The sequence below is a fragment of the Serinus canaria genome, chromosome 1, assembly GCF_022539315.1.
Source record: "Serinus canaria isolate serCan28SL12 chromosome 1, serCan2020, whole genome shotgun sequence".
In the NCBI taxonomy this organism is placed as follows: Eukaryota; Metazoa; Chordata; class Aves; order Passeriformes; family Fringillidae; genus Serinus; species Serinus canaria.
In genome coordinates this window covers 46,380,661-46,405,949 of record NC_066313.1, presented here as the reverse complement: position 1 = coordinate 46,405,949, position 25,289 = coordinate 46,380,661, and the positions used below count along the sequence as shown (strand labels likewise).

Sequence of the window (25,289 nt, the reverse complement as noted above, 5' to 3'; positions counted from 1 at the left end):
TACCATGACTTTCTAGTCATTCACTTTTTCTCATATTTTGCAGAATACATTCACACTCCTCTTAGACTGAAGTATCTCAATTTTTCAATTTGGACTGTAAACCAGCAACAAGTTTTTAGATGTATAACACTCCTTTTTTCTAAATAAAGAGTAATGGTTTGCAATATCAAGCATTTTTTGAAAACCTCAAAAGTAGTACACCAGGGTTGGGGCTAAATTTGAATTTTTCAGGTAATCTTGAACAAAGATATTAGTGGACAAACCTATCTGTGCCACAGAACAGATCTGTGGAGTGCTGGTAGCAGGACCAGGAGCGGAGCCTCAGCCTGGGCTTTCCCAGAGGTTGCCCCTTCAGTCTCAACAGGAAATTGGGCAGGACCTCATAGGAGCAGCTGGTGACTGGTCCTGTTTAGCAGCTGGTGGCAAGACTGTCACTTGTTGGCAGGGTTTTGGCAAAGAGCAGCCTGGCTGATACCCACAACCTTGGGATGGAACTCCAGGAAAGACCTGAGGACAAGCAGACAAGTACTGAGCAGTGGGTCCTGTCACCATGGGAAAAGAGCACAGGCCCACTGCTTCAAATCCATTTAATTGTGTCAATCTGAATATGTGAGGTATCACTAGAAAGTTAACCAAGAAGCACAGCACAGACTCCATGCACATCCAGGCTTCCTGCTTTTAGAGGGGTCACAGGAAGGGGGAAATCTGGTGAAGAACAAGGCTGCCACATTGCAGCTCCATTAACAAACTTCCCCTCAACACAAACATCACATCTCCTTTCTCTAAACAAGTGGGTTTTACTCCCTAGACAGAGACACTAGCTGGGACTTCTGAAAAGAAATGTGTTTAGGCAGAACTAGCAAGACATCTGTCAGAGGAAAGAAAAGCAAGAATAGGATCTCACCAGGGTGCCTTAAAGAATCAGTTTACCCTAAAACACTCTGTCCCTAAAATGAAGCATGAAGCAGTTTTCCTCTCACCTAGCCATAGTCATTGGCTTTTTAGTAATCTACAAAATGTTATGATTTTGAAATGAGCTCCTTGATTTGCAACAGGAGCAGCTCCTCTATTTATAACAAATGCACACTTGTAGGGTAAGATGTTATCAACTACTTTTGTCTCCCTGACATGCAGAGATGCTGCTTAAATAGAAAATTGTGTTATGTGTGTTTGAAGACTTCTAAAGCTAAATAATTTTGCATTTTTCTACCCTACTGAGCTAGGAAATTAACAGTAAAGCTTTTGCTTGCCCTCTAGGAGACCTGATTTAGTCAAAGACATGATCTCAGGTAGTGGCTACAGAATCAGCTATTTATTTAATTTAAATAAAACTGTTCTTCCAGCAGACAGTGAAGGGAAGAAATAATATGTCATGCTAAGATTCCTGAGCCAGTACCTCTCCCCTACATCCTTTCTGTGCATGTTGAAGTGCACTGCTGCTCTGTGTTAAATAAGCTGCGCTAGAATGGAAACCAGCTAATTTGTGCTCCCTGGGTGCTGGGCAACTAATTTAACTCTTGCGGGCACACAGACTATAAATAGAAAAAGATGGCATAGTTTCATACAGATAACATTTCTATGAAAGTTAAATTAACAGTGAGGAAACATTTTTTCTTCCCACCTATCTGCCCCATGAACAGGAGTCAGGTTGTCTTTAATCCAAAGCAAGCAGGTGATGTTAGGTGTCACCTTGTGTGATGACTTACTAAGTCATGACTTACCAACTTACCCTAAACACCAGATGCACCCTCACCTGCTTGGCAACACACCTTGTCCTTCCCTCACCTTTGTCCAGGAGGAAGCACTATCCTTTTGGAACTATGGACAAGTAAAAGACTTCTGGGCCAGACAGCTGAGCATGTCTGAGCCACGTGAGAGAGATGACCCTTGGGAGGGGCTCATTCTCTTGCCCTCACATGGAGGTGGAGGAAAACTCCACGACAGCTTCCATGAGACATCTAACTTGGCAGCAAGAGCAAAGTTATAGATGCTGTTTTTCATCAGGTGATGGGCTGAGCTCATCTCTACATGAATTCATACATGAAGAACACTTCCCCGGGGTAATTTTCATACCCATCAAAACTGATCTTGTAATATGCACAAGATGGTTAAATCATCCTGATCCCAACACCAAAGAGCACTACCATCCTCAGCTGAGTCAGCTGAAACCAAATGCTTCCATGTCCTTCCAGTGACTGGAATGTGGTTTCAGTTTTTATTGGCTTAATGAACAAAGATAATATAAAAATACACCAGAATAGGTAAATGAGATCAACTTCTTTTAAGAGAACTGAAGAATCAGATGTAACTTTCTATGCCTGAGATTGCTAATGCCTGTTCCACAGGTTTTTTTAATAGAAATCAATTTATTCAAATTCAGCACCCTGGAGTATTTTGGTTTTAGATTTGTATGAACCCGTATACATCTGGTGTGTTCAAGGCTCGTGCTGTACCTACAGATGTCATTTTTTTCAGATTCACACCCGAAACTGCTGAACAACAATATTACTTGCAGAGACACAGTTTAGATCTAGTCAGATGTCAAGTAATTCTGTCCTTAACACAGGTTTTATGTAAATAAAGACTAAAAGGTGAAAACACCAGATAAAAAGAGAAGTCTTCCAAAGGCATAAATGTAGGGTAAAAGCATAAAGCGAAAGGGGCTGACTGACCTCAAAGTAAAGTTTACTAGGAAATAACAAAAAATAAGTCATCAGTCCAACAGTAAAACAAAATACAGGCATGTTTGGGGGCATTGGATAAGTTGAAAGTCCCTGCTGACATTAGTCTTTCGCATTTCAATCACCCCATGTAAAGGGGAAAGAAAAAATCCTTAGGGTTTTGAACTATATTAATTGTATATATTTTAATTAATTTCAAAATAATACAAACAGTGAACGATTTAGGAGCCTGCAGCATCTTGTCTCCTCAGCTGCTTCTTGTCACCTGGTGGCCCTGTCTGCACCCCTCTTGGGCTGATACCACTTGCTTTGATATTGACACAGTTCAGGCTCAATCCGGTCTTCAAAGAAAAACGGGCATGAAAATCCCTCAATCCCCCTTTTTGCTCTGAGCCCAGGGCATGTGCACATTTCCCAAGGACTGCAGAATCCAGTGGGTATTATTTTGTACTTAATAAAATTAACAGCCTTTGCAGAAAATAGGATTTGGACTGACATTTCTGCCAGGGGATCATTCAAAGTCTAGTAGATATACTACGATATCAGTCCTGATCTCTTTCATATCACTGGCTCAATTTTTCATATCACTGGCTGAATTTATTATCCTGAATATTAAGAAGCAGAAGAAAAGTAGATGAGAAAGACTATATCTCCTATTTTAGATAATATTTGTCCTGTTCTGCACTGGCTACCATTTACTTGCCAAACACAGTTCACTCTGTTTATTTACTATTTCAGCTTGTAAGAAGGCATGTTCCATGTAAAAACAAAATGCAAGAAAGAATGCCTCAGATTCACTCTTAAAGAAATTTTCTCTGTAGCAGAGAAAACAATCTCCTCACCATTCAGGCCTTATTCATCTGTTATTATTAATATTTTAAGCAGTTGTTAGAATTTATTGCTTGGTCATTAATATTTAATAATTATTATTCTTATTTTTTTAAACTTCACTGGGCAATCAAGATACCAAACCAAAGTCAGTGGCACAGAAGAGATTAGTAAGTACTGCACAGATTTCATTAGTCCTGAACTATATGGAAACTACAGTCTGGACAATCCTGGAACACATCTGTTTCATATCCCTCTGGAAAGAAGGGCACTTTTGGGACTTACGGTTAGTTGTCCTGCTGGGGTCGCTCTGAGCGCTGTCGTTGGACTGGTTGCTGGAGACAGAGGACACACTTGAGCTCCTGACAAACCCAAATGCAGCCAGCTTAGCTGCTGGCAACCGTGAATAACCTGGGGGACGGAGTCCAGACGGGCAGGGCTTGGGGAGGTTTGATTTTGCAGCACTCGGACATGATCCTTTCTTAAGATCAACTGAAAAAAGGAAAAAGAAAGAAATTTTTGTTAAATATGTTACCTGTGAGACCATTGCCTGTATTTCCCAATTTCACAAAGGCAGTACTAAGACTGAATACAAGTTTAAATGGCTGATCAGACTGCAGTGATGTCTTATTCTTTGCTGCATTGAAAAGATATTTGGTGGAAAAAAATACAGGTCGCAATAATTTTTAAAAGGTGAAATGTGCCAAGTACCCATGGGGCATAACTCAAACTTCCAGCAAAGTAACATAGTTCAACACTGCTACGAATCTCTTTTAATGTTATCTTCTTCAACGCTGTTTCACTTTCTAATTTTACATTTATTGTGTGCCAATTAAAAAACTCACAGAGACAAACACGGTACACATAACCTCCAATTTTGGAAAGTATTGTAGACCAGCAACAATCCTCTTCAAGGACACAGAACTTCTTTGTATTTCAAAGGAAACACTTCTTTGAAGTTCTTCTTTCAAATTCCACTAAAAAAAAATTTCCCTTTTCTTGCGCCAAGCCTGGGAATAAGGACATGACCTGTAAAGTCCTACTTTTTTAACATACCACTGGCCATTTCCACTGGTGGACTTCTCCTTGCTAAGATGTCAGCCCATGAGTGACATGACCAGGTCTCAGACAGGTGCCAGTAGCTGGTTTATAAGACCTGGAATTAGACCACAGCAGCAGTTCAGCTGTGATGCCTGCCTGTGGATACTAACCACTCGTCCATCTTCAGCTTCTGTCCTAACCTGTAGGCTGCTACTCTCGCTCAGGCAAAATTTTCTGGGCAAACGCAGAATCCAGGTTCACAAATGCTCCTCTTTTCCTTCACAGGCCAAAGGCCCATGATCATGGCAGTCTTATCTTCAAGGTCAAGCAGCAAAGATTATATTTTACTTTTGATTGGAAGGTCTGGATACCAAGTGACTCTAGACCCCAAGTGCACACCAATTTGGACTGAGCTTTTTCTTCCTAGATTTGAGAATACCAGATTCCTGCTCCTTGTGGAATTCGGCGCAGCAAAAATACGTATTTTTAAAAAAAATATTAACAACAATCTCCAAAATCTGATGCTAGAGTGTTTCATCAGGACCAATGGGATAGGAGAAAATGCTGCATTAAAAGCTATCAACATATTCTGAAAAGGCCACGGAAAAGGCCATAAAGTCACCCTTTTTCTGTTCTTATTCAGTGAACACTATTTGTACACTAGCCCGACACAAACTTCAAAGGAAGAAGTAAACATTCATAGTATAAAGAAAAATACAAATTAACTGCACAGTGAGAATATGGTCATATTATTGCAGTATTTAATTCTTTTGTAAACTATGTAGGTCACAGCCTTATTAATTTTAATGAAGCATTTCACTTTGAGAAGACTTTGGAGAAAGCGAGACTAACTCCTTTGAGCAGAAAAATGTTACAGGAATTTTGGAAGATATTTGTGTACTTCATCACAATACTAATGCTAAGCTTTGTTTCATGTAACTAAGCCTTTCCTTTTGAAACACAAACAGGTGTAATACCAAGCTAAAAAGAGTTTTGTTCTCCTATAAAACACATTCCTGCAAAGATGTAAAAAAATGCTCCTTGCTCAATGAAAAAAACAATTTATATACTCTAGGCTCTTAAAAATGCATTTTTGTACCCACTTTCTCCAGGTTGAGCCCTTTATTAAGACACAAGGAGATGGATGTCTGCAGCACCTTTGCCAGCCCAGAGAAGTACATGCTGTGCAGAGTAACCCAAATGAAAATGACAAATATCTACAGTGAGTAAAGAAATAGTACTAAAATCCCCACTCACTCCCCATCCCTGGCACCAGCAGAGGCAATTTTGGACTATAATTTTGAATGTGGCTTCCTTTGGATATTGTCAAGAGGGGCTCAAAGGTAGCCATGGGTTCCAGGTGCAGGTGCAGGGCGGAGCAGGCACATTAGCACAGAGAAGAGAGAGGCAGTGATGGTCACCATCAGTTCACTGCCAGTGCTGCTTTGACAGTGGTCTACTGCAGCTGATTTATGGCTGGCTGCAAAGCACCCAGACTGCTTCCAAAGCCAAGACTTCTTCCCTATTCTCTGCAAAATACTCCATGGGCTGCACCAGTGACAGGACCAAGCCCAGGCAGCCTCCAGATCTGAAGCAGAGACAAGTACTCATGGTGAGCAGCTGCAGGTGCAAGGAACCTGCCCGGCTCAGTGGCAGCAGGGAGAAGGTATGGGACTATCTGTCATGGGTTTTACAGGTTTCCAAAAAATGCACCTGGACTACATAAGCTGGGATTTCTTTTTCCTAAGCATCTCTGAAAATTGAGGTGGAGGGAGAGATATTTCCATTTTACAGCAACAAACTATAAATATCACTGACTTCCTGCAACAAAACAGGGGAAATTCCACTGGGGCAGGGGAATAAAGCCAGAAATGGCTTTATTTAAAAAGCATTTCAAATGTGCTTGGCCTAGGGCAGTGTGGCTCACCTGAGACTCCCAGGTCCCCAGCTCAGCTACAGGGATGCCCACAACAAGTCCCCCCACTGACTGTTCTCTGCAGTTTGTAACCAAGCACCATGAATGAAGAAGAAGAATTTCCTTAAAACCAAAAGGATTTTGGTTACAAACTGCCCAATCACCTTTACCTTTTCTTCAAAGTCATCCTTCCAGACTTGGGCAGAGGATTCAGTGTTTTCTTCTCATACTTTTTTGTGTGTTTCTAGTTTATGACTTCAATTCCAATTGCCCCTGAACTAACAATATTTTGCATCTTGAACTCATCATCATCCTTAAATTATTTTTCACTTCTCTTTTTTGTAATCCAGTTCTTCTGTACCATGAGGACCTGGGGGCAGGACATTATCCTCATTAGGGATGCATTCAAATCCTTACAGCTAAGTAATTTTGTGAATTCTTTCTCATTAAAATACATGAGACACCAGCCTATTGTATATATTTTCTCTTCTAAACTTCATCAAGTTTTCTCATGCATGTTTTTTGCTTTATTTCTGTTCCTTAAAAGTATAGAAGTACTCCTGCAAACAAGGTCTGGGAGTTCAAAACAAAAGTTATTTTAATGAGCAGCTTTTATTTTAATGAAAATCTGCCAAAATAAGCTTAAAAATTTTTCAAGTGGTCTCATTGCCTGAAGCTAATTATAGAATTAAGTATTGTTGTCTGTATGCACACAAGTGATTTTCTATGACACTTCAAGCTGTTCCCATCCAGAAACATAAAAACATTTTGAGTAAGTGACTGATTGACACAAGATGTGCCTGGGGAGACTTTGTTAAAAGTCTGAACTTCACTTCTTATGTGTCCCCACTGCACAAGAATTGCATTTTCATGCACGGGTAAAAAGCAACTTTCATGTAATTTTGCTGTGAAATTTGAAATATGTTTTAGCTGAAATGAATGAAAAATTAAAGAGATGAGTTATACAGATATGTTCTTATGAAAAAGAGTAGCAGTTCAAGACTTTAAAACTCCATAACTCAGGGATCCTTGGCAAGTCTTTGTTATCTGGTTGTAGGGTTTTTTCATTTTCTTTGCTTTCCCTTTTTAATTTTTTTTTTAACCAGCATTTCTGTTAAAACTTTAATCATTAAATGCCATTTTCTCTGACTTACTGATGATCTGAACATCACTATTCTCATTGCATATTGGGAAATCTGGGATAAAGAACCTAGCTCCAATGTCACTGCATCAGTTAGAGATAATACAAACTGAGTTAACCCAGGTCAGAGTTAACCCAACCATTTGTATCTTTGCAGATTAAAAACAAATCACACAAGTGAGAAATCTCTTCTGGTGCCACTGCATTTGTGATTTTCCTGTACAGACATAGCAACTTCTCACCAAACAAGAATTGAGGAAAGGGGCTCTAAAACAGAGGCTTTAATGGTTTACACCTAAACAGCAGTGAGCAGGTTGAGCCCAGCTGCCCTGATGGTCTCTCACCCAGACCTGGGACAGGTCCGTTCCAAAGGCCAAACAGTTTTCACTGCTGAACGTTGATTAATTTCTGATGGGTCAGTCCACAATCATATGGTAATAAATGCTCACCTCCTCAAGATTCAGATTTAAAAGCACCAAAAACTGCTCTGTGCTTTCCTAGTTCCCAGGCAAACCAAGGCTGGTTAGCACATTCTCAACACCCCAAGAACTTGTCATCTCACAGCTCATTCAAGCTGCAAATGTCCGTGTTCTCTTGGCAGCTACTGTGAAAAGCATGGCATCCCTCAAAAACTTGCAGCACAGGAATCATCCATGCATGAGTCTCACTCATTGCATTTTCCACTGGCAGCCCAGAGCAGCCAGAACACTTCTCTGCACTTGAGCTGCATCTGCTCTCATCTGCCCCTGCTGCTCAGAAGGGCTGTGGATGTCCAGCCAGAGACAACACTTGGCTCTGAGCAGGAAGGAGGCAAGGTAGGAAGCATTTGCCTGCTCCTACACCCAGATTGCTCCACATACCGTTCTTACAAATGACAGCCTGGTACAACTGTCATACAGACAAGCCTGCTAATATGGTGGGGTTCAGTTCCTTGAAGACACAGTAACTGGAGCAGGGAGGTGGCAGATGGCAATGTCTCAAGTAAGATGACAATGTCCTTAAAAAAAATCATGAGGAAGTGTGTGTGTGTCCCTTTGAAACTTTTTTTTTAAAAAATGAAGTACAGTCAGATTGGTCTCCCAAAGAAAATAGAGAGTGTGAACTGAAAACTGCAGGTTGGTGGAGGACAGAGAATATTTTCCTCTCTGAATTATTCTCTTGTCCCTCTTTCCTTAACCAGTTAAGAAGCTTGGCAGTTCAAATCCAAGTACCTCTGACTGCAAGTACGGACAGAGCTGGAGTAGCAGTATAGGAATATTTCAGGAAGTTACCTCAAAACCTCTTTTCTATCATCAAATTCAATTTACGTGTTCAATTAATAGGTCACTATTATGTTGTTTATTCCTGAGAATAAAGCTTTCCTGTTGAGAGAAAGCTGTAGACACATTGTGGCATTTGAGATTAAATACATTATATGTATTTAAAGACACAAATATGTGCATAGATCTGTGTCTGTCCGAGGAATGACAAATATTTACGGGTAAATTCTGTCTTCAATGAAAGTTGACTTGCTTAGAAATGAGAGGAGCAGCTAGGCCCCCAGGACTGACAAGTTTAATACACAGAGAGGTGATAAGGAAGTAACATTTCATTAACTCACTCTTTGAGGAAAAAATACCCCAAAACACTACAGAAAAATGTAGAATTAAGTTAAATTAATAAGCGTAATTAAAGTGAAGCTTTAATGATGAGATCTCTGTTATACTTTTCAAAGTGAGACATTATTTCGTCAAAATAACCAGCTAATGAATGCAAATCCTAACACACTTGCTTCAAGAAGTCTTTATAACCAAGGAAAACATATTAATATTTTACATGTTATAGATAGAGTTGCTTCAATGCTTGTTTTGACTTACAAGTTTTCCATAGAAAGAACAGAGTCTACTTACATAAAATAAACAAATATTAAGCTTTCAGAGACTCCATGGCACCTATAAGTATATCATAATTCTGTGACTTCTTAGTTTACCTATTGTGCAAAACCCTTTTTCTTACAGTCAGGCTGCTTGCCTGACCCACCCGAGGCAAAACACCACCGAAGGAGCAGCCCTGCTTAATAAGGCACTTGCAGCCAATGCCACCACATGTCCTACATCCTACTGGTGAGGAAGGATCACTGATCCAACCACAGTTTAGGCATCACACTTAGAGATCACACTGGAGGGAGCACTCATCATTATTTTACTTTCTACTTGGCACAATGTAAAGCTAACGAAACCCTTAATGCACTCATAAAACTTGCAGTCCATCACAGCAGCTCAGGGATTTAATTATCAATTACTTGAGAGTCAGTTTTATGAGGATTAGTATTATACATGGGCCAAACCACCCAGCTTATCAGCGCTGCTGAACCAGACTGCTGCATTATGAATGGCATGGCAAAGGGGAATAAAATCCTCGCTGAGAGGCCCCGCTGCTGTCCTCGGTACCACTGAAACCACAGCGGTTTCAGCGGGAGAGCCTCCGCGGTACCGCACGCTGTCACGGGATAGCAACTGGCTGATCCTTCTCTTTCCATTACCTCAGGGCAGGGCTGATATCACCAGGATTGGAAACTGGATTAAAAGCTCAGGATCAAGCTGCAAGAGATGCTGATTAGCAATCCTGAAGGCAGGCCTGGTATCCCTGACAGAAAAATACCCCTTAGTCCCTAGCTGCTCTTGCTGAAGTTACCCAAGCTCTCACACCCCACAAGACCAGTGAGCAAGTCTTACTGGCTCTGCATCCCAGATGCTGCCCATATGTTCATGCATGTTATTTACTCATGTTTGCAAATATGACTCCATCAAAGCTGTGTTTAATCCTGTGTTTCAAATAGTGCAGCAGGACCAATGATGCAGATCGAGTACACTGCAAACAATACTAGAGCTGACAGCTAAATTAAGGGAAAGTGGTTGAAAATGGTGCTGGGTACTTTAACACAGATGGCTGAAAGGTCTGGCCCTTCTGTGAGATCCTCTAATTAGCACCCCAAAAGTTCTGGCATGCCAGGGGGTGCTGTCTGCTGTCCCCATCCATCCCTTCCACGCAACCAGAAACCCATCTCTGGTCTGCATGTGTGCTCTGCTGTGGATACAGGCACAGGAATAAATTCTCTGATGCCTCTGCACTCCTATACTAGTCTTGTACTATCTTCTGTCACCTCAGCCTCTTTCATGAGTAATTAATTATTCTTTTTAAAAGGAAGCATTAAAAACAAAGACGTCTGGTAAGCTGACCTGTGAAGTTATACATTGCTGAGAGAAGGATTAAGTCATTTGTGACATACAAGGAAAAAGGCTTTAGTCAAGGAAAAGGTGATTGGAACAAAATATTGAATAGATAAAAAATCTAATAAAATATCAAAAATAAATGAATGTAAAGAAACCAACATAAGATTTCAGAAGTACACAAAAGATAAGTAGGAAGAGGCATTGAAACAAAGGAGAGCAGTGAAAAATACTTCACAACAGAATAAGGTATTGCAGAAAAATTAAACACATTCTTCATCTTGCAAGGAAAATGGAAGGTGAGATGCCAGAAGTGAAAACAATGTGTCCTGGGGTGGACAGTGAAAAACTGGAGACATTAGCAACCTCTCCAGAAAACTCTTGTGTAATTTGAAATCCATAAAACAGTCAGAGCCCAAAGACCAGATGAAACACACTTTGGGGTCCTGAAAGAGATGACAGACAGATTATTGGACTACCTGGAATTGTCTTTTATACCCTTTCTGAAACAGCAAGGTATCAATAGACTAGAAACAAGCAAAATAACAGTTGCAGGAAGGAAATTATGGAGAGCTATAAATCAAACTTGACCTCCAAAGCAGACAAGGTCCAAAAAATAACCAGTGATTAAAATTTTTTTTAATTTAAAAAATTACAAAAAAATCTTTTGAGAAATATGAAAATGATAAGAAATACAACTTCAGTGGAATAGAATCACAGTAACAGCTCAAGCTATTTACTTATGTACATTCCTCATGTACTGGCTTTTTTTTAAAGGCAGTACTACAGACAAAAATGGGACTGAGAAGCTGATCCTGTTTAGATTTTAAAATGTCACATAACATAGAAGATGGTAAATGAATGCATGCAAGACAAGCTCCTGTATGGATTTAAAGTGGCTAAGGAAAATTCATGTCTGCTAGCATCAATGATAGAGGATAATGTGGATAATGGATGGGTGATGGATGAATAAAAATGAAGGCAGTGTTAATTTCTGAGGATCAGAAAAAAAAAAAAAACCCCATGTTTATTTGGTAATGGGTTCTGTTTGCATTTTCTCCCTTATCTGTCTCCCAAACTGGTTCCTATAACACAAGGGCTTACCCTACTCATATCCTGAACTCACAGACTCTTGCAGTTTCATTTAAATGGAAATTATGGTCCAATTACTCTCTGCACCTCTATTCCCATGTTCATTGCTGACTCAAGTCACAGCGCTAAAATTGTATTTTCAACCCAGCCTGCAATCTTGGGCTGTCTCAGAAGTCACATACAGTTCAGTTTGGTCAGCTTCTGCTAATGGCATCAGATAAACTCCACATGCAGGGTCAGATAGTAAAGGATACTGGCAAGAGGCACTGTAGTACAGAGAATCTTGATTTTCTGAGAAGCCCCAAATCCTGTCAGCCTGTATTACTGACTGACACTGTCCTCTCAGGGTAAAGTCAAGATGCTCTGGTGCATTTCCATTCTAATTTTTTCTAAATTTCTCCTGCTTCTTAGTATGGACAGGTGGATGCTGGGGAGAGATGCTAAGTTTTCAAATACCTGCAAAGAGGAAAAGACCCCACAACTACTCCAGATGAAAGAGGAATCAAAGGGGGTTAGGTAAAACACTAGGGAACACTTTTAACTCAAAAAGAGGTAATGCATTGGAGCAGTCCTGCTTTCAGAGGCTCCAAGATCTCACATCAAAGGTTTTTATAAATAGTTTTTCATGAACAGGTTAAATAAGGATACATCAGAAAGAATCCCATCCTGGGGCAAGAGATCATGTGACCTCACGTAATTAATTAACTTCAGCTCTTATGACTACTTTTAAAAATCTTGCAGCATTCTAGGCTGTTAAACAGCTGCTGCACTTCACCCTGACAATGACTGATTTCCAGTTGTCTCTGAACTCGCTCCTGCCCATTTTTTAAACTTCCACACTTTTCCAGGCTATTAAGGAGTGTCCTGTAGAAGTAATTACTCTCTCTTTCTTGTGACATCCAACATTTCTCCTTCCACCTCTTCTTGCGCTTTTCCCTCCCCTGTAATTCCGCCCAGGGTCATGCTGAGCTGGGCAAACAAAGGAATTAGAAGTGTTGTCTCCAAAGAGGTGTACACCAAGCCTTCAGAGAACCAAGATCGTTGCTGGAACACTTGAACACTGCCCAGGTTTTCAGAGCACAGTGTGGTGGACAATGTCAAATCCAGACTGAACGGTGGGGTCTTCATGATGGAAGAAAATGTCCCATTATCTTCCCCAGAACAAAATCAAAGATTTTTTAGGCATTTACAAGGTGGAGGAAGATAAAAAGATGAAAAATGAGAATTATTATTGAAAACTATTCTCTTTCTTTGGCAATGACCTGCTAAACAACCTTTGCACAAGTCCCAGACTCCCTAGTCAGCCTTGCTGCAGGATAAAAAGACACACCTCAAAGGGTGCTGCTGGAGCTTTGTAGGATCAGGTCAAAATGTTGCTCATTTTGTGATTTTTTTTGTCTCAAAAAAAAGATATCTTATTGGTGACAACAGTAAAGGGAAAGGAAAGAAAGTTCACACTTTACCTGAAGCATCAGGGTGGTAGAGGCTGGGAGCACTTGTTATTTCTCCTTGCTGATGGAGACAACTCCCTGAGGATCTTTGACTCGCAATGAGAATCCTGCTCTTGGCAGATGGCAACCTGGACACGGCACCCAGCCCTAGCTGTGGCTTCAGGATCATGGCAGATCGATAAAAGCTTGGTGGCACCTCATAGTGGGTGTACGGCGGAGGGCAAAATTCATCTTTAGCAGGCCTTTCCCCCACCTGCAGAGAAATCATTAACACAGATATTACACAACAAATCAATAAACCCAGACAACATGGAGCTCCAAAGGCTAAATTTCAGCTTTTAGCTTGTAAAGGCTAAATTTCCCTCCTTGTGAATCTGGTCCTCAGAGCACTGCAAACTTTCAAAAATTTATGGTCCTACGATATTAATTGCTCTTCAAAAACATGTATGTTGCACCCTCAATATGCAACTACACCCAAATAAAGAACTGATGACTTCCCCAAAAGAAAATGGACAAATGGAAGGCCTTCAATTAGTGAAAATGAGGGTTACTGTTAAGTCACAAAAGGTTGTATTTTTTACAGAGGTAGATATACGAAGAGACTGCGTAAATGGAATTTTTAATAGAAGTTATTTAAAATATTCTTGCCCAATTCTGGGAGAAGTTGGTTTTAACTTAAATGGCTAAAAATAGAGCTGGAGGTGTTTTAGGTACATTTTATCAGAGAAGTTGTACTGCCAAATAATTTCTGTGACAAAAAAAAAAAAAAATAAAAACAACCCTCATTATGTTCTCACTGCAAAATGTTCATTGTAACCTGTGCCCCTCTAATTCCTGGAAAGAGACCTGGTTGTGGACATGAGCACATTTCTCTAACTTATGCTTTCAGAGGCCTGTTGAATATTCCAAATCAGATCTATAAAACCCATATGCCCATGAGAAATGGAGAAAAAACCTATCAGATTTGCAAATGTGAAACTTCTGCTATTTATCACAAATAGATGCTGCTCTGTTAAAATCAGTGTCCAATCTCTCAGTATTTTAATGGGCATTTACTGCAAGAACAGCAGAGTAAGTCCCAAGCTGGAAGTGTTTCCAGCTCACAGCTGGCTCAGGGCACTGAACTTGCACTTGAGGAACGATCTGGTTCCATGATTCAGCCCTTGTGTTTTTGTGCAGTCAGCTGGGCTCTGACTCCCACTTTTCTGTGCTGCTTCGTGACTCAGGACAAGAGTGCAGAGTTTTGATCTCTCACATTTGCAAAGGACTGTTTGCTCTTCTGAGTAGAGTTTAACTTCTTCACCCTTTTCTTATAAAATGCAATATCATCATAATGTAGAAAGGACCTGAATATTTTTTCAGTCATCCCATTTAGGCCATGGGAGAAGAAAAAAAGCATAGGAAATAGGAAATCTGAACTAAATTTGTTTAAAAATTAATCAAAAAGTGCCACAGGCTACCTAGGAAGAAATGTAACTGCCAATTAATTAACTCTGCTGTAAGTTATGATGCATATAATATGCCAAATCAATTTCTATTTAGCAATTATAAGCATTAGAATATGCACTTCAACATTGGCTATAAAAGCTTTGATCCTAGCTCCTTCAAGAGCTTTAATCCTAATTTAGCAAATCTTTAATATGCTAAGAGACAAGATTGGCCTTAAACTATGAAATACAGAAGAATATTTGAGGCCTTTGCACAGGAACTAGGAGGGCAGATGCAACAAACATTGAGCTTTATAGTTTTTAGGTTTGCCCTATATTTTTCCCTCCATTTGCAGTCCTATTTCCTGCCATTAGATCTTTCTCTTTCTTTTTCTTGTTATACTCCTATGACCTATTTAAAGTTAGGATGCAGTTTTTTGCTGTATAATATGAATGATTCTGCAGACTTGGACTGCAGATGTCTGGCTTCTTGCTTACAGCTTCTAGATATGAGATTGTTTTTCTGGATAAGCCTCAGTTATCTTCTGTCTCCCTGATAAATTTATTTCTATCAGATTACACTATGTATTCTAACATCTCATAATTAAATGGAAGTTAGGCACCAATGCCAAGTATTTCAGTATAAGGAAAAGAGAAAACCTTTAAATACAGAAAATAGGCATTTTGTATAAACTGTGTCACTTTATTCAAATCTTCTCTCACCCCATTTCTTTTTATTTATTGACAGTAAGCTAAGAGTAACAGAGAAGGGCAACAAACATGGACACAAACCCAATCAATCACAAGCATAAAAGCTCTTCTCAAGGAAGGAGTCCTTCTCAAGGAGAACTTAGAACAGAATCATTTAGATTGGAAAAGACCCTTCAAGTCCAACTGAATTTTCCCAAATATCTCTCAAGAATTGGAGGTTATTTTTTAAAGATCCCAGTTTTGGAAAACATGAACTTTTATATAATATTTTAAATAGTATATAACTTTTATATACTATTTTAAATATGCTATTTTTTCCTTTCTATTTAACTGTGAATTCATGAAGTGCAAAATTCAATAGAATCATATAAAATTATTGCCATTTTATAGCTCTTCAGAAAGATGTGGATTAATATGATCCCTGTTAGCACCCTGTACTAGGTTTTTGTATGAGGGACTTCTAGGAAAATGATCTGTTGCAGCTTGTCCACCAAGAAGGTCAGCCCAGAGTTTTCTCATGTGGGGCTGTCTGCTCATTACCTCCAGACCCATGAGTGGATTTGCTAAAATGAGCCAGAAATGTCTGCAACAAGTACTTTGAGCACACAGGAATTTCCACACGCTGGGTATTCCTGAGCAGAGCTGGCAGCATGGCCAGCAGCTACGGATGCCCAACACTTTCCTTCACGTTACTTTGTTTATAACATCATCAAACATTAATGCCTTGAGGAAGAATTTGCTTGTCAAGTGCCTGCTTCAGGCAACCCTTTGGGAAAAGAGTTGGCAGCATCACTTCAGGCAGCTCAAATAACAGGATCAAGGGGAGAAACTTTTGGTTTGACTATATTTAAAACAACTCCCCCAAGTCCTTTTTACCTCACCAAGCGTTTTGTTTCAACAGACTTTAGTCCATCCATTGGACCAGAATGATGTCTGTGCTGGGGAACAGACTCAAAAAGGTAGTTGAATGGGGCCAGCACAGTCTTGGTGAGGCAGGCAGGAGAGCTGGTGATCAGCAGACCTCCTTAGAGACCCTCACCAGATCAGGGCTCTTGGCACAGCCATAAAACAGTGAATAAAGTGGCCAGTGACCACTCTGACAGTGCACAGCCTGTACCTGTATGAGCAAACTCTCCTTCTGCAGACCAGGCTGATCCATGCTGGTCCTTGGCAGCAGCCTCTGGGTGAGCATGCTCTGGCTGAGCTGATCCTGGCTGGGAAGCCTGCTCCCAGTCCAGCAGTCAACCTGTCCTGGAGGCCACGGAACCTTGGAGGCCATGGCTTTCCACTGTTCAGCTCACTAGGACAGCTACAGTCCTAGTGTCCCTGTAACTTGATCAGCCCTGTAACTTCCCACAGAGGGAATTGGGAGAACAAAGAGCCCACAAACACCTGCTGGCACTGAAGAGGATGAGCTCCTCACTAGAAGAGGGTGAGGTCCACAATGAGATGGGGAGACCATGTTGTGATCAAGGATGTGGACAGCAGGGACCTGCCCTGGAAAAGGACTGGTTTTCTTAAGCATTTTGCATTTCACCTTGAGTGGTTTTCTTTTCTTTTTTTTTTTTTTTCTTTTTTGATGAAGACAGGCATGAAAGATCTATCTACACACTCTGCCAATGTTCTAAAGGAAAGCACTGGGGAGCTGGTAATTCCACAGGCAAGGCTGCCCATTCAGCCTTTACTCAATTCCACTGTGGACCCAACCCCTCAGCAGAGCTGGACTGCCTTCATGCTGGAGTTGGGATTTTTGTCTGAGCTGCCCCAAATGGGCTTTGGCACAGGCAGCTCAAAAAGCCCTGCAGGCTTCCCTCTGCACAGAGACAGCCCTGGGGTATTTTTTATAGAGTTCTCCAGGCCTTTTCTTGGAGTCTCCTGCCCAAGACAGCACCTTCCTATTTCTCCCATACCTGGCACCCAGAGGGATATTTAATTGTTCCTACCACTTAGCTGAATGATGCTTAGAGATTACAGCTATTAACACTATCATATCTCTATATAAGGAGATACAAAATGCTAATCAAAGCTCTCCAAAGACAATACTGGATGTGTGAAAAAGGTCAATATGGGATTTTTTTCTCTAACCAAGACAGCGGCCATTGTGCCAGAGTCTCCTTGTCTCCAAAACCTCTGAGTTTTCCACATTCTCCCTTCAGCTCATTGATTTGGATCTATTTCAATGCATCCTAATTGGTTTCTTTTGGATTACACATCACTCATCTGTTACTAACCCATACTGTGCACAGCTGCTCTTTTAAGCATCTGTTCACCTTCATGGATTGATCATTTTCCTTTCTCTTGATTCATACTGAACCAAATCAGGCCCCTTTGTATTCCTCCAGCTGGCAGGACAGCCAGGTTATTGCTTTTAAGGTGGCAGTCCAAGAAAGCAGATTCCATCTTCTGCTGTCAGCTCCTGAATCCTGGCCTAATGCAAACTCATAATGCAAACCACAGTTTGACTTTTTCATCTCAGCACCTTCTCCAGTCAGTCCAGCTTCTCTGAAGAAGCAGTTTGCTTGGGTTCTGATATTCCCTTGTTGAAATACCCACCAAAAGTCATATTTCTTGGAGGAATAAGGGAAGATCCTCTCCAGCTCATGTGTCCAACTTCTAACCCTAGTCTACAGAAAATCACACTGCAGGCTTGCCACAATCTGAATCCTTCTCATGCTGAAAACAGTCCTCAGCAGTGCTCAGAAATCTGTCCTTTGCACAGGAACTAGGAGTTCACTGATGTGTCTGCTGATCCTGCCTGATTATCTGAACCCCAACTCCCACAGACACCTGTGGTCTCCAGAGGGTCATGCCACCCTATAAACAGTCAAACAGCCAGTGCCTAGTCTGGGTCATTTTGGCTTTCATTCCATTGCCATGCATTCAACAGCAGTAACCTAGCAATTTCCCCTCAACTTACAAGGCAATTGTGAAAATAAACTAATGATGGCTGGAAGAGACAATCTCCCAAAGACTTTAATAATTCATTCCCTGGACATAAAATACAAGGGACAGAGCTGAAAGCTGAAGTTAAAGGAAAAGGGACAGCAAGTACTGTTTTTTCTGTGTTTGTGATAAGAAATAACTATAATCTTTGCTCACTTCAGTAGCTTTCTAGTTAATATGCCATAAGGGTCAATTTGCACTCACACACAGTATCTTAATTTAGGTATTTGCCAGGTTTTGACTGCCAACACTTTCACTAAATTTTTTTATTTCAATACAGTTCCTTGAATCTATACCATATGTAGGTATAGAATCAGGTAGGAAGTAAAATAGCCTTAACAACACCACAAGACACAGAGCAAAACACTCTATCCTTTTTTTAAAGACTGATTCACATAAAATAATTTGTGTTATCTTCACTGTTTATATGAAAAGCTTGGCTCTTGAACTACCTCAGGTCCCAAGGAGTGGATGCAAGAGCACATGACAGACACAGCTTGCTCTTCCCTGTCCTTCCTCCACCTACCAGGCAAGCTCATCCTTCCTCCACTGTGCTCACCTCCCAGCAGGGATTTTGGGAACCCAAGGCTCCTGCCCAGTTTAGCAGGGCAGAAACACAGTGAGATATATAGAGCTAGAGGCATCTAGAGGGATTTCCATCACATTTTGGCTGCTCAGGATGCCTTTCCAGGGAAAAAAAGAAATCTTTTTTCAGGTGCAGATCAGTGTAAGAAACAGCATTAAAATTAGTCAAAAGTAAATCTTCTTTTGTATTATATATATTATCCAAAAAGAGCTCTGATAGTCCCTGGGTTTCCGTACAGCTAAACAGAATGGAATTAGTGTAGACCTCTAATGCTCTGTTTCCAAAAACCTGCCAACTTTCCCATCAGGAAAGAAGAGTCTCTATGGGCAAATTACAATCATTTCCCAAAGCTATTCTTTGGGAAGGGAGAAAAAAAAAAAAAAATTCAGCATGTCTTTTTCTTTCTAAACATCCCTATTTATAATATGAGCAGGTGATCAGTATGCCGGAAAATACTGGAAGAACACAGTAACAACTTCCAGTAACAGCTAAGATATCACAATAGGGTCAGTGCCAGAAACAGTTAGGTAAGTTTATTCCTAAGGATCACACAGTGTTTTAGGATTTATTTCTTATTTGAGGTTTGAGAACTAACTTCTGGCAGCAGCAAATAAGCAAATGATCACCACCTGGCACACAAAAGCAGCGGTCTAAGCTGCAGAAACTTACCTCCTGCAGAAACTTCTCGCTCATCGGACCGAAGTGATGACCTGGGGGCCTAATTCCTGACACTACCAGCCCAGAACCGAAGAGCCTTGGCTTCTGGAGGTCAGGTTTAAATTTGTCATAGAGGACGCTGGCGGGCTTTGCCTCCCCTCCGCTGGACGCCTTCTGCTCGGCAGGGACGGGCGCGCTGCAGGCGGTGCCGTCGAAGGGCAGCGCCGCCGGTGCGAACAGAGGGTCGAGCTGCTCCATTGAACGAGGGCTTCTCCTAATGTATGTGATGATCTTAGGTCTCACAGGTTTGGGCCGGGGGATGGCAGGCTTCATCTCAATGCCTTCTTCCAGCTTTTCACTGCAGTCACTGTCCACACCAGCCTTATCTGTGAGGGAGCCCTTGGGGTGGACCAGGATAGGTTTTGGGATGGCGCTGCTGCAAGCAGTCTTGATAGGCACTTTAGGGGATAAGTTTAACAACTGTGTGCTGTCAGTGGGAGGTAGGACTGAGGAGGGTGACAATTTGTCATCATGAACTGCGCAAAGGTCCTTCAAATTACTGTTTGATAGTGGGGGCTGACCATTAACATCTGGCGTTGCCATTGGGCGCACAGGAGTTGGGACACATAAAAAGACATCAGCCTTTGTTGGAATGTTACAGCTCTCTGATGCTTCCTCCGGAGGATGTTTCTCTACAGTAGCTGTTTCTTTACTTGAATTGGAAACATTTGAGGTTTCCACATCACTGCTGTGACTGTCAGGTTGTTGGTTTGACACTGTCTCTGCACTGCGCGCTCTGTGATGATCTGACGGATCAGAAGCAGGCACAACAGCATCCTCTGTGCTTTCTTCGACTAGCATCAGTTTATTCTCATTAACTTCCAAGGGTTTGCTGTCAGGTGCATTAATATCATGTATAGGAGATATCTGTTCACCAACTGTTTCAGCACAACCTGTGTCAGCTTCATGCAAATTTTTGTTTTTTCTCGGTGTCACTTTGACGCTGGATTTACTGTTGCAGGGGAGTGGAAATATTGTTTCCATTTCCTCATCAGTAAGATATTCCTCACCAGCCTGGCTGGTTGCCCTGCTGTCACTGTCATTGGTTCCTCTTCCTTCCCTGCTGATGGTGATGTTATCATTTTGCAATTTATCATCTGGATGAGTTACTACCTGGCTTGACAATGGGTCCTCTACTCTATTACAGGTGTCGTGAAAATGGGATACTTGAAATTTTGACACGTCAGACCCAGAGCTTTTCTGTTCCTGCACTGCTGTATTTTCAGCTCTTGGACACCCCAAGAACTCTACCAGCATAATTCTCTCTATCTTTTGTGGACAAGTATTTTTATATTGTAGAGATTGTGCAGTTCTAAGCTCCAGTTTTTTACTTTTATCACCCTGACCTAATTGTGCTTCTGATTTACTAGCAACCTCATTGAGCTTAACAGCTGAATGCTGAGAATGAGAAGTATGCAATGTGCTTTCAATGCTAACATTTGGTACATTTTCTGGTTTACTTGTTTTCTTGTTCCCTGAGGTAGATGGTGTGGAATAAAATACAGTCTTTTCCTCTGAGGTATTGTCAAGTGGACAAAACACCATCCCAAGAAAATGATCCGTGGATGTTTTTTGGGATTTCTCTGTACTTCCTACCAACTGGTGAGACCTGTCGATGGAGTCCAGTGATGCAGAAAGCAAACGTTTGCACGACACGCGACCAACGCCGTCTTTTGCAAATGTTTCGGGCTGAGGAGAAAATTTGCTTGGTCTTCCCAAAGAGAGCCTTTTTATTCTCTCCACCTCCACAGTCCTGGACATTTTTCCCTTAGGAAAGTTCTGGGTGAAGTCAATATTACCTTTGGAGACAACCTCCAGGTTGGCATCATTTGTGCTACTTTTTAAATTGGACAGACTTTGTCCTCGGCTAATCCTGATGTGCCTTGATACATCCTTAGCTTCGCTGGTCCTAGAATCTTTCCCCATTTCCCTGCCTGTGGTGGAAGGCAGCTTACTTTCCTGTGCACTGGTGGGACCGGTTCGAGAGTCTTTGAAGGTCGGAAGTTTATTCTGCTCTGTAGGCAGATGAGTCACTTTCTCTGTTCCTCCAGAGTGTATATTCCCACTCTCATCTGTCAAATCATGTTTCTTAACATCCCCTTCAGTGGCTCTAACTTTTGTTACAATTTGGTTGGCATTGGTATCCCCAACATTCGCTAGGCTTTCATTGTTGTTTCTTATTTCACTGTGGTTGTCATGAAGCTGGGAATAACATGACTTGTTTGGAATTAGTGGACCACTCATTTTGAAGCTTCGAGTGACTGCTTTTTTTTTTTTTTTTTTTTTGCAGTTCTAATTAATGAGAAGGTGTTTTCCCCTATCAGGTTAACTTTTATGCATGCTTCAGTTATATATTTAAATTAGAACTGATCAGTAGAAAATTCATCATCGGAAGGCTTGAAGTCTCTTCTCGGAGTCACATTTTTCTGCTTCTCAGTTGTATTTTCTGCAGCTCCTGGACCTAGGAAATCTTTATGATGTGCTGTAGAGAGGTTCAACAAAAGCAAAATAGATCTGCCAAGTTCCCTCTGAATGAGAGCCAGTTAATCCAGCCAACCTAAGGGGGAAAAAAACCCAAACACAAATAAAACAAAAACCCAAACAGACAACATTACACTGATGTCAGGAATCATGCTAGCTAAATCAAACTTAAAATCAACAGCACTCCCAGGTATAACCCCAGGACAGTGTTCTCAAACACTTTAAAAAAAATGCTGTTTCAATTACAACTTTGCTCCCAGCAAAAGTTCTTAGTGCAGCACAGATCTCTGACTCGAGAAGTTACACAGCAAAAACTGTCCTGGTTAGAGGAGTGGTTGTTACTGTTTTTAAGACACATAGGTTTACAACTGGAAATAGACAAAAACAGCCAGGTGAGGGTGGGATCCAGTCTTGAGGGTCTAAAACTTTGCACATTGCTTCAACATTTATTACAGCAAGAGTGGCTACTGAAACGTTTAAAGCATCACTCTATAGATTAGTCATCAACAATAAAATTCCAGGTCCGCAGAAGTTGTTTATGAGTTTCTCTCCTTGCCTTGCAGAAATCACTGCTATTCTTGCACCGACACCCCACCCCCTTTGGCAGTTCTTAGCCAGATCTATAGATTCCAAGAAAGCAAAAGCTATGGCTGGAGGCCTGCAAAGAAAAATTAATTTTTTTCTGAGACAGATGAATGTGTGTATTTTTAAATATAGAGGATTATACACCAATCCCAATACAGTGCTTCTTTTTTTGGCTCCCTCACACATTTGGCTTCGGGAGCCCAGATTTTGGCTTCTATCACCTCCAACAAGATGAAGGTGAGATTTCTGTCTATTTCAAGTCTAAATTCACTCTCTGAGATATTTCTTGTACCCTGTGTGTTCATACCCTTCATCACAAAGAAACATGGACACTGGAAACTGGAACATGCTCCACATTTCCCAGAAGCTGGAATTCAAAGCACTTGTGATACTCCCAGCTGTGCTGTGTTCCTAGCCAGGGGCTCACAGGGACACTAATTAGAAGTGCAGAATAAGTCCAGTGCTCTTGTCTACAGTATCTGGGTGCCAGTCTGGGTCCCTCTGTTCCCTGAAAGCCTCTTCACACACAGTGTGCAGAGAGACCTTGCTGGTGTGCTTCAGAGACCAGACCAAGCACTTTGGCTTAACGTTGCTAGTACAAATTTATTAACAGGAAGGTCAGGAAAGACCTGGCCCCTCAAACACAGGGCTCTGCTCAACCTCAGGAAGCTGCCAGTTGAGACTAACCCCTTAAAGCTGACAAGGATGGACTCTATGCACCCAACATTCCAATTTCATCGCCTCTTGTGACATCCAGCCTCAGATTAGTCAAAGACTTGAAGAATCCACTACATTCTTACAATTAACAACCATACAATTACCCAAAGATATTTTCTTTTTTTGCGTGATATCGCCTGCTTAACTTTGTAATGTGTTTTATGACTACATTACAATAACTACAGTGCTTGTAAATAATACAAGGTTCCATTCTGCTATAGAACATACAGGACTCCTACTAAATTATTATAAAACTATAATTCATTTTCCTAGGGAATACAAACTTTGGAGCTTCGTTCAGTCAATGTGTTGAACATTTACACATTGTTGAACAACTTACACATTGGAATTAAGATACATGGTTTTGTGTTACATTTGGGACCTTAGATTTGATAATTCTTCTGTAAATAGCTGCTATTTAAGAAGCTTGGCTTGGGTTTTCTGCAAGATAGTTTATTTTAAATGGCACTGTCCAGACTCAACTTCACTATGCTCTTTGGAGTCAGTGAGATGAAAAGACTCAGCTGTGTCTGGGTTCTGCTGGCTCTTCCTCTATTTTTTATTACTCACCTCTCTTGACTGATGTTGGCTGACATACACACAGCTGAAGTCACTCCCTGCTGTGCAGGAATGCTCTGAGATGAGAAGGACATGAACCTCCTAACTTCAGATGCCCTCCTCAGAACAGGAGAAGGGAGTAAGAGAAGTCTCAAGCCCAACAAAGACAATACTACATCACTCAGCAGCACATCACTAGGGACTCTGGACAAGAAACATGTCTGCAATCTTCAAGACTGAACTTGGCATGTGTAAGGATTTATATGGATAAAATTTTCTTGATCCTGTGTAATGTAAAAATATCCCCTCTGAACCACTGAGAGTAGAAAATGAAGTCATACCTCTCCATGTCACAGCATCTTGGCAGAATCTATAACTGTATTTGTGGGAAAAAAAACCAAAACAAAAACCCCTTACAAAGTGATGTGAACATGCTAGACAGTGGAACAAAATTATATCCACCAGACTATCTTTAGCTATGAATCCCACAGGGAGAAGAAAAGTTCAAGGAGCCAGAAACACAATTAAATACTTCTGTTTAACTCCAGCCATATCAGGTTCCTTCTAAGATGTCTATCTCTTATGAGAATCTATTTTAAACCTGAGCCCATTTTATGATGGTCTAGGAAAGAAGCCTACAAGAGTTTCTTCCCATCTGATATTGCAGTTCCTCCGCTACACTCCAAGTTACATTTGGCCAGCAGGTCTCACCCTAACCTCTGGAGACAGGAGGAAGGAGAAGCTGAGCTGGATGATTTTTGCCCCAGGACATGCAGCAGGGACTGCATCAGCAGAGCTCAAGTTTGTAAAATAAAACTGGCTGGAAAAAGAATGCAGCAGCCCGCTTCTGAATAGTAACAGCAGTGCTTTTTTTGGTTAAACAAGCAGTGTATAAATCTTGGTATCCTCAACAGGAATTGAAAAAATAAAAATTGTGAAGAATTCCACAATATTGCTTGTTTGTTCTGTTTTCAATTTGCCACAAAAACAGAACAGCAATAATTATGGGATATGCAAAGGAATTATCAAAGCACGTGTACAAATAAAAATGGGAATAAAGAAATAAAACCTGAAACATGTTGAGAATTTTGCTTCCTCTATAAACATTTCCTTATGCAGGCTGTTACAGCTGCTTACCCATCCCAGTACTGAGAGTCTAAACCCAGAATATTTACAGCAAGATACACTAAAACCACCTGGGTGTTC

General features: G+C 41.0%; 2 protein-coding genes across 4 annotated transcripts in view; both read right to left on the bottom strand.

The window, feature by feature from the left end:
* Nucleotides 1–25,289, bottom strand: part of PAN3 (poly(A) specific ribonuclease subunit PAN3) — a 550,273-nt gene that overhangs the window by 140,871 nt on the left and 384,113 nt on the right. The window lies entirely within an intron of this gene.
* Nucleotides 1–25,289, bottom strand: part of MTUS2 (microtubule associated scaffold protein 2) — a 262,673-nt gene that overhangs the window by 137,508 nt on the left and 99,876 nt on the right. For all 3 annotated transcript variants that reach the window (XM_030234714.2, XM_030234715.2, XM_050971105.1), the window contains 3 exons: nucleotides 19,695–22,299; nucleotides 13,371–13,611; nucleotides 3,795–4,001 (listed from right to left, as the gene is read on the bottom strand). In XM_030234714.2, coding sequence (XP_030090574.2) covers nucleotides 3,795–4,001; nucleotides 13,371–13,611; nucleotides 19,695–21,986 — 2,740 coding nt within the window. In that variant the 5' untranslated portion in view covers nucleotides 21,987–22,299. The remainder of the gene's footprint in view (nucleotides 1–3,794; nucleotides 4,002–13,370; nucleotides 13,612–19,694; nucleotides 22,300–25,289) is intronic.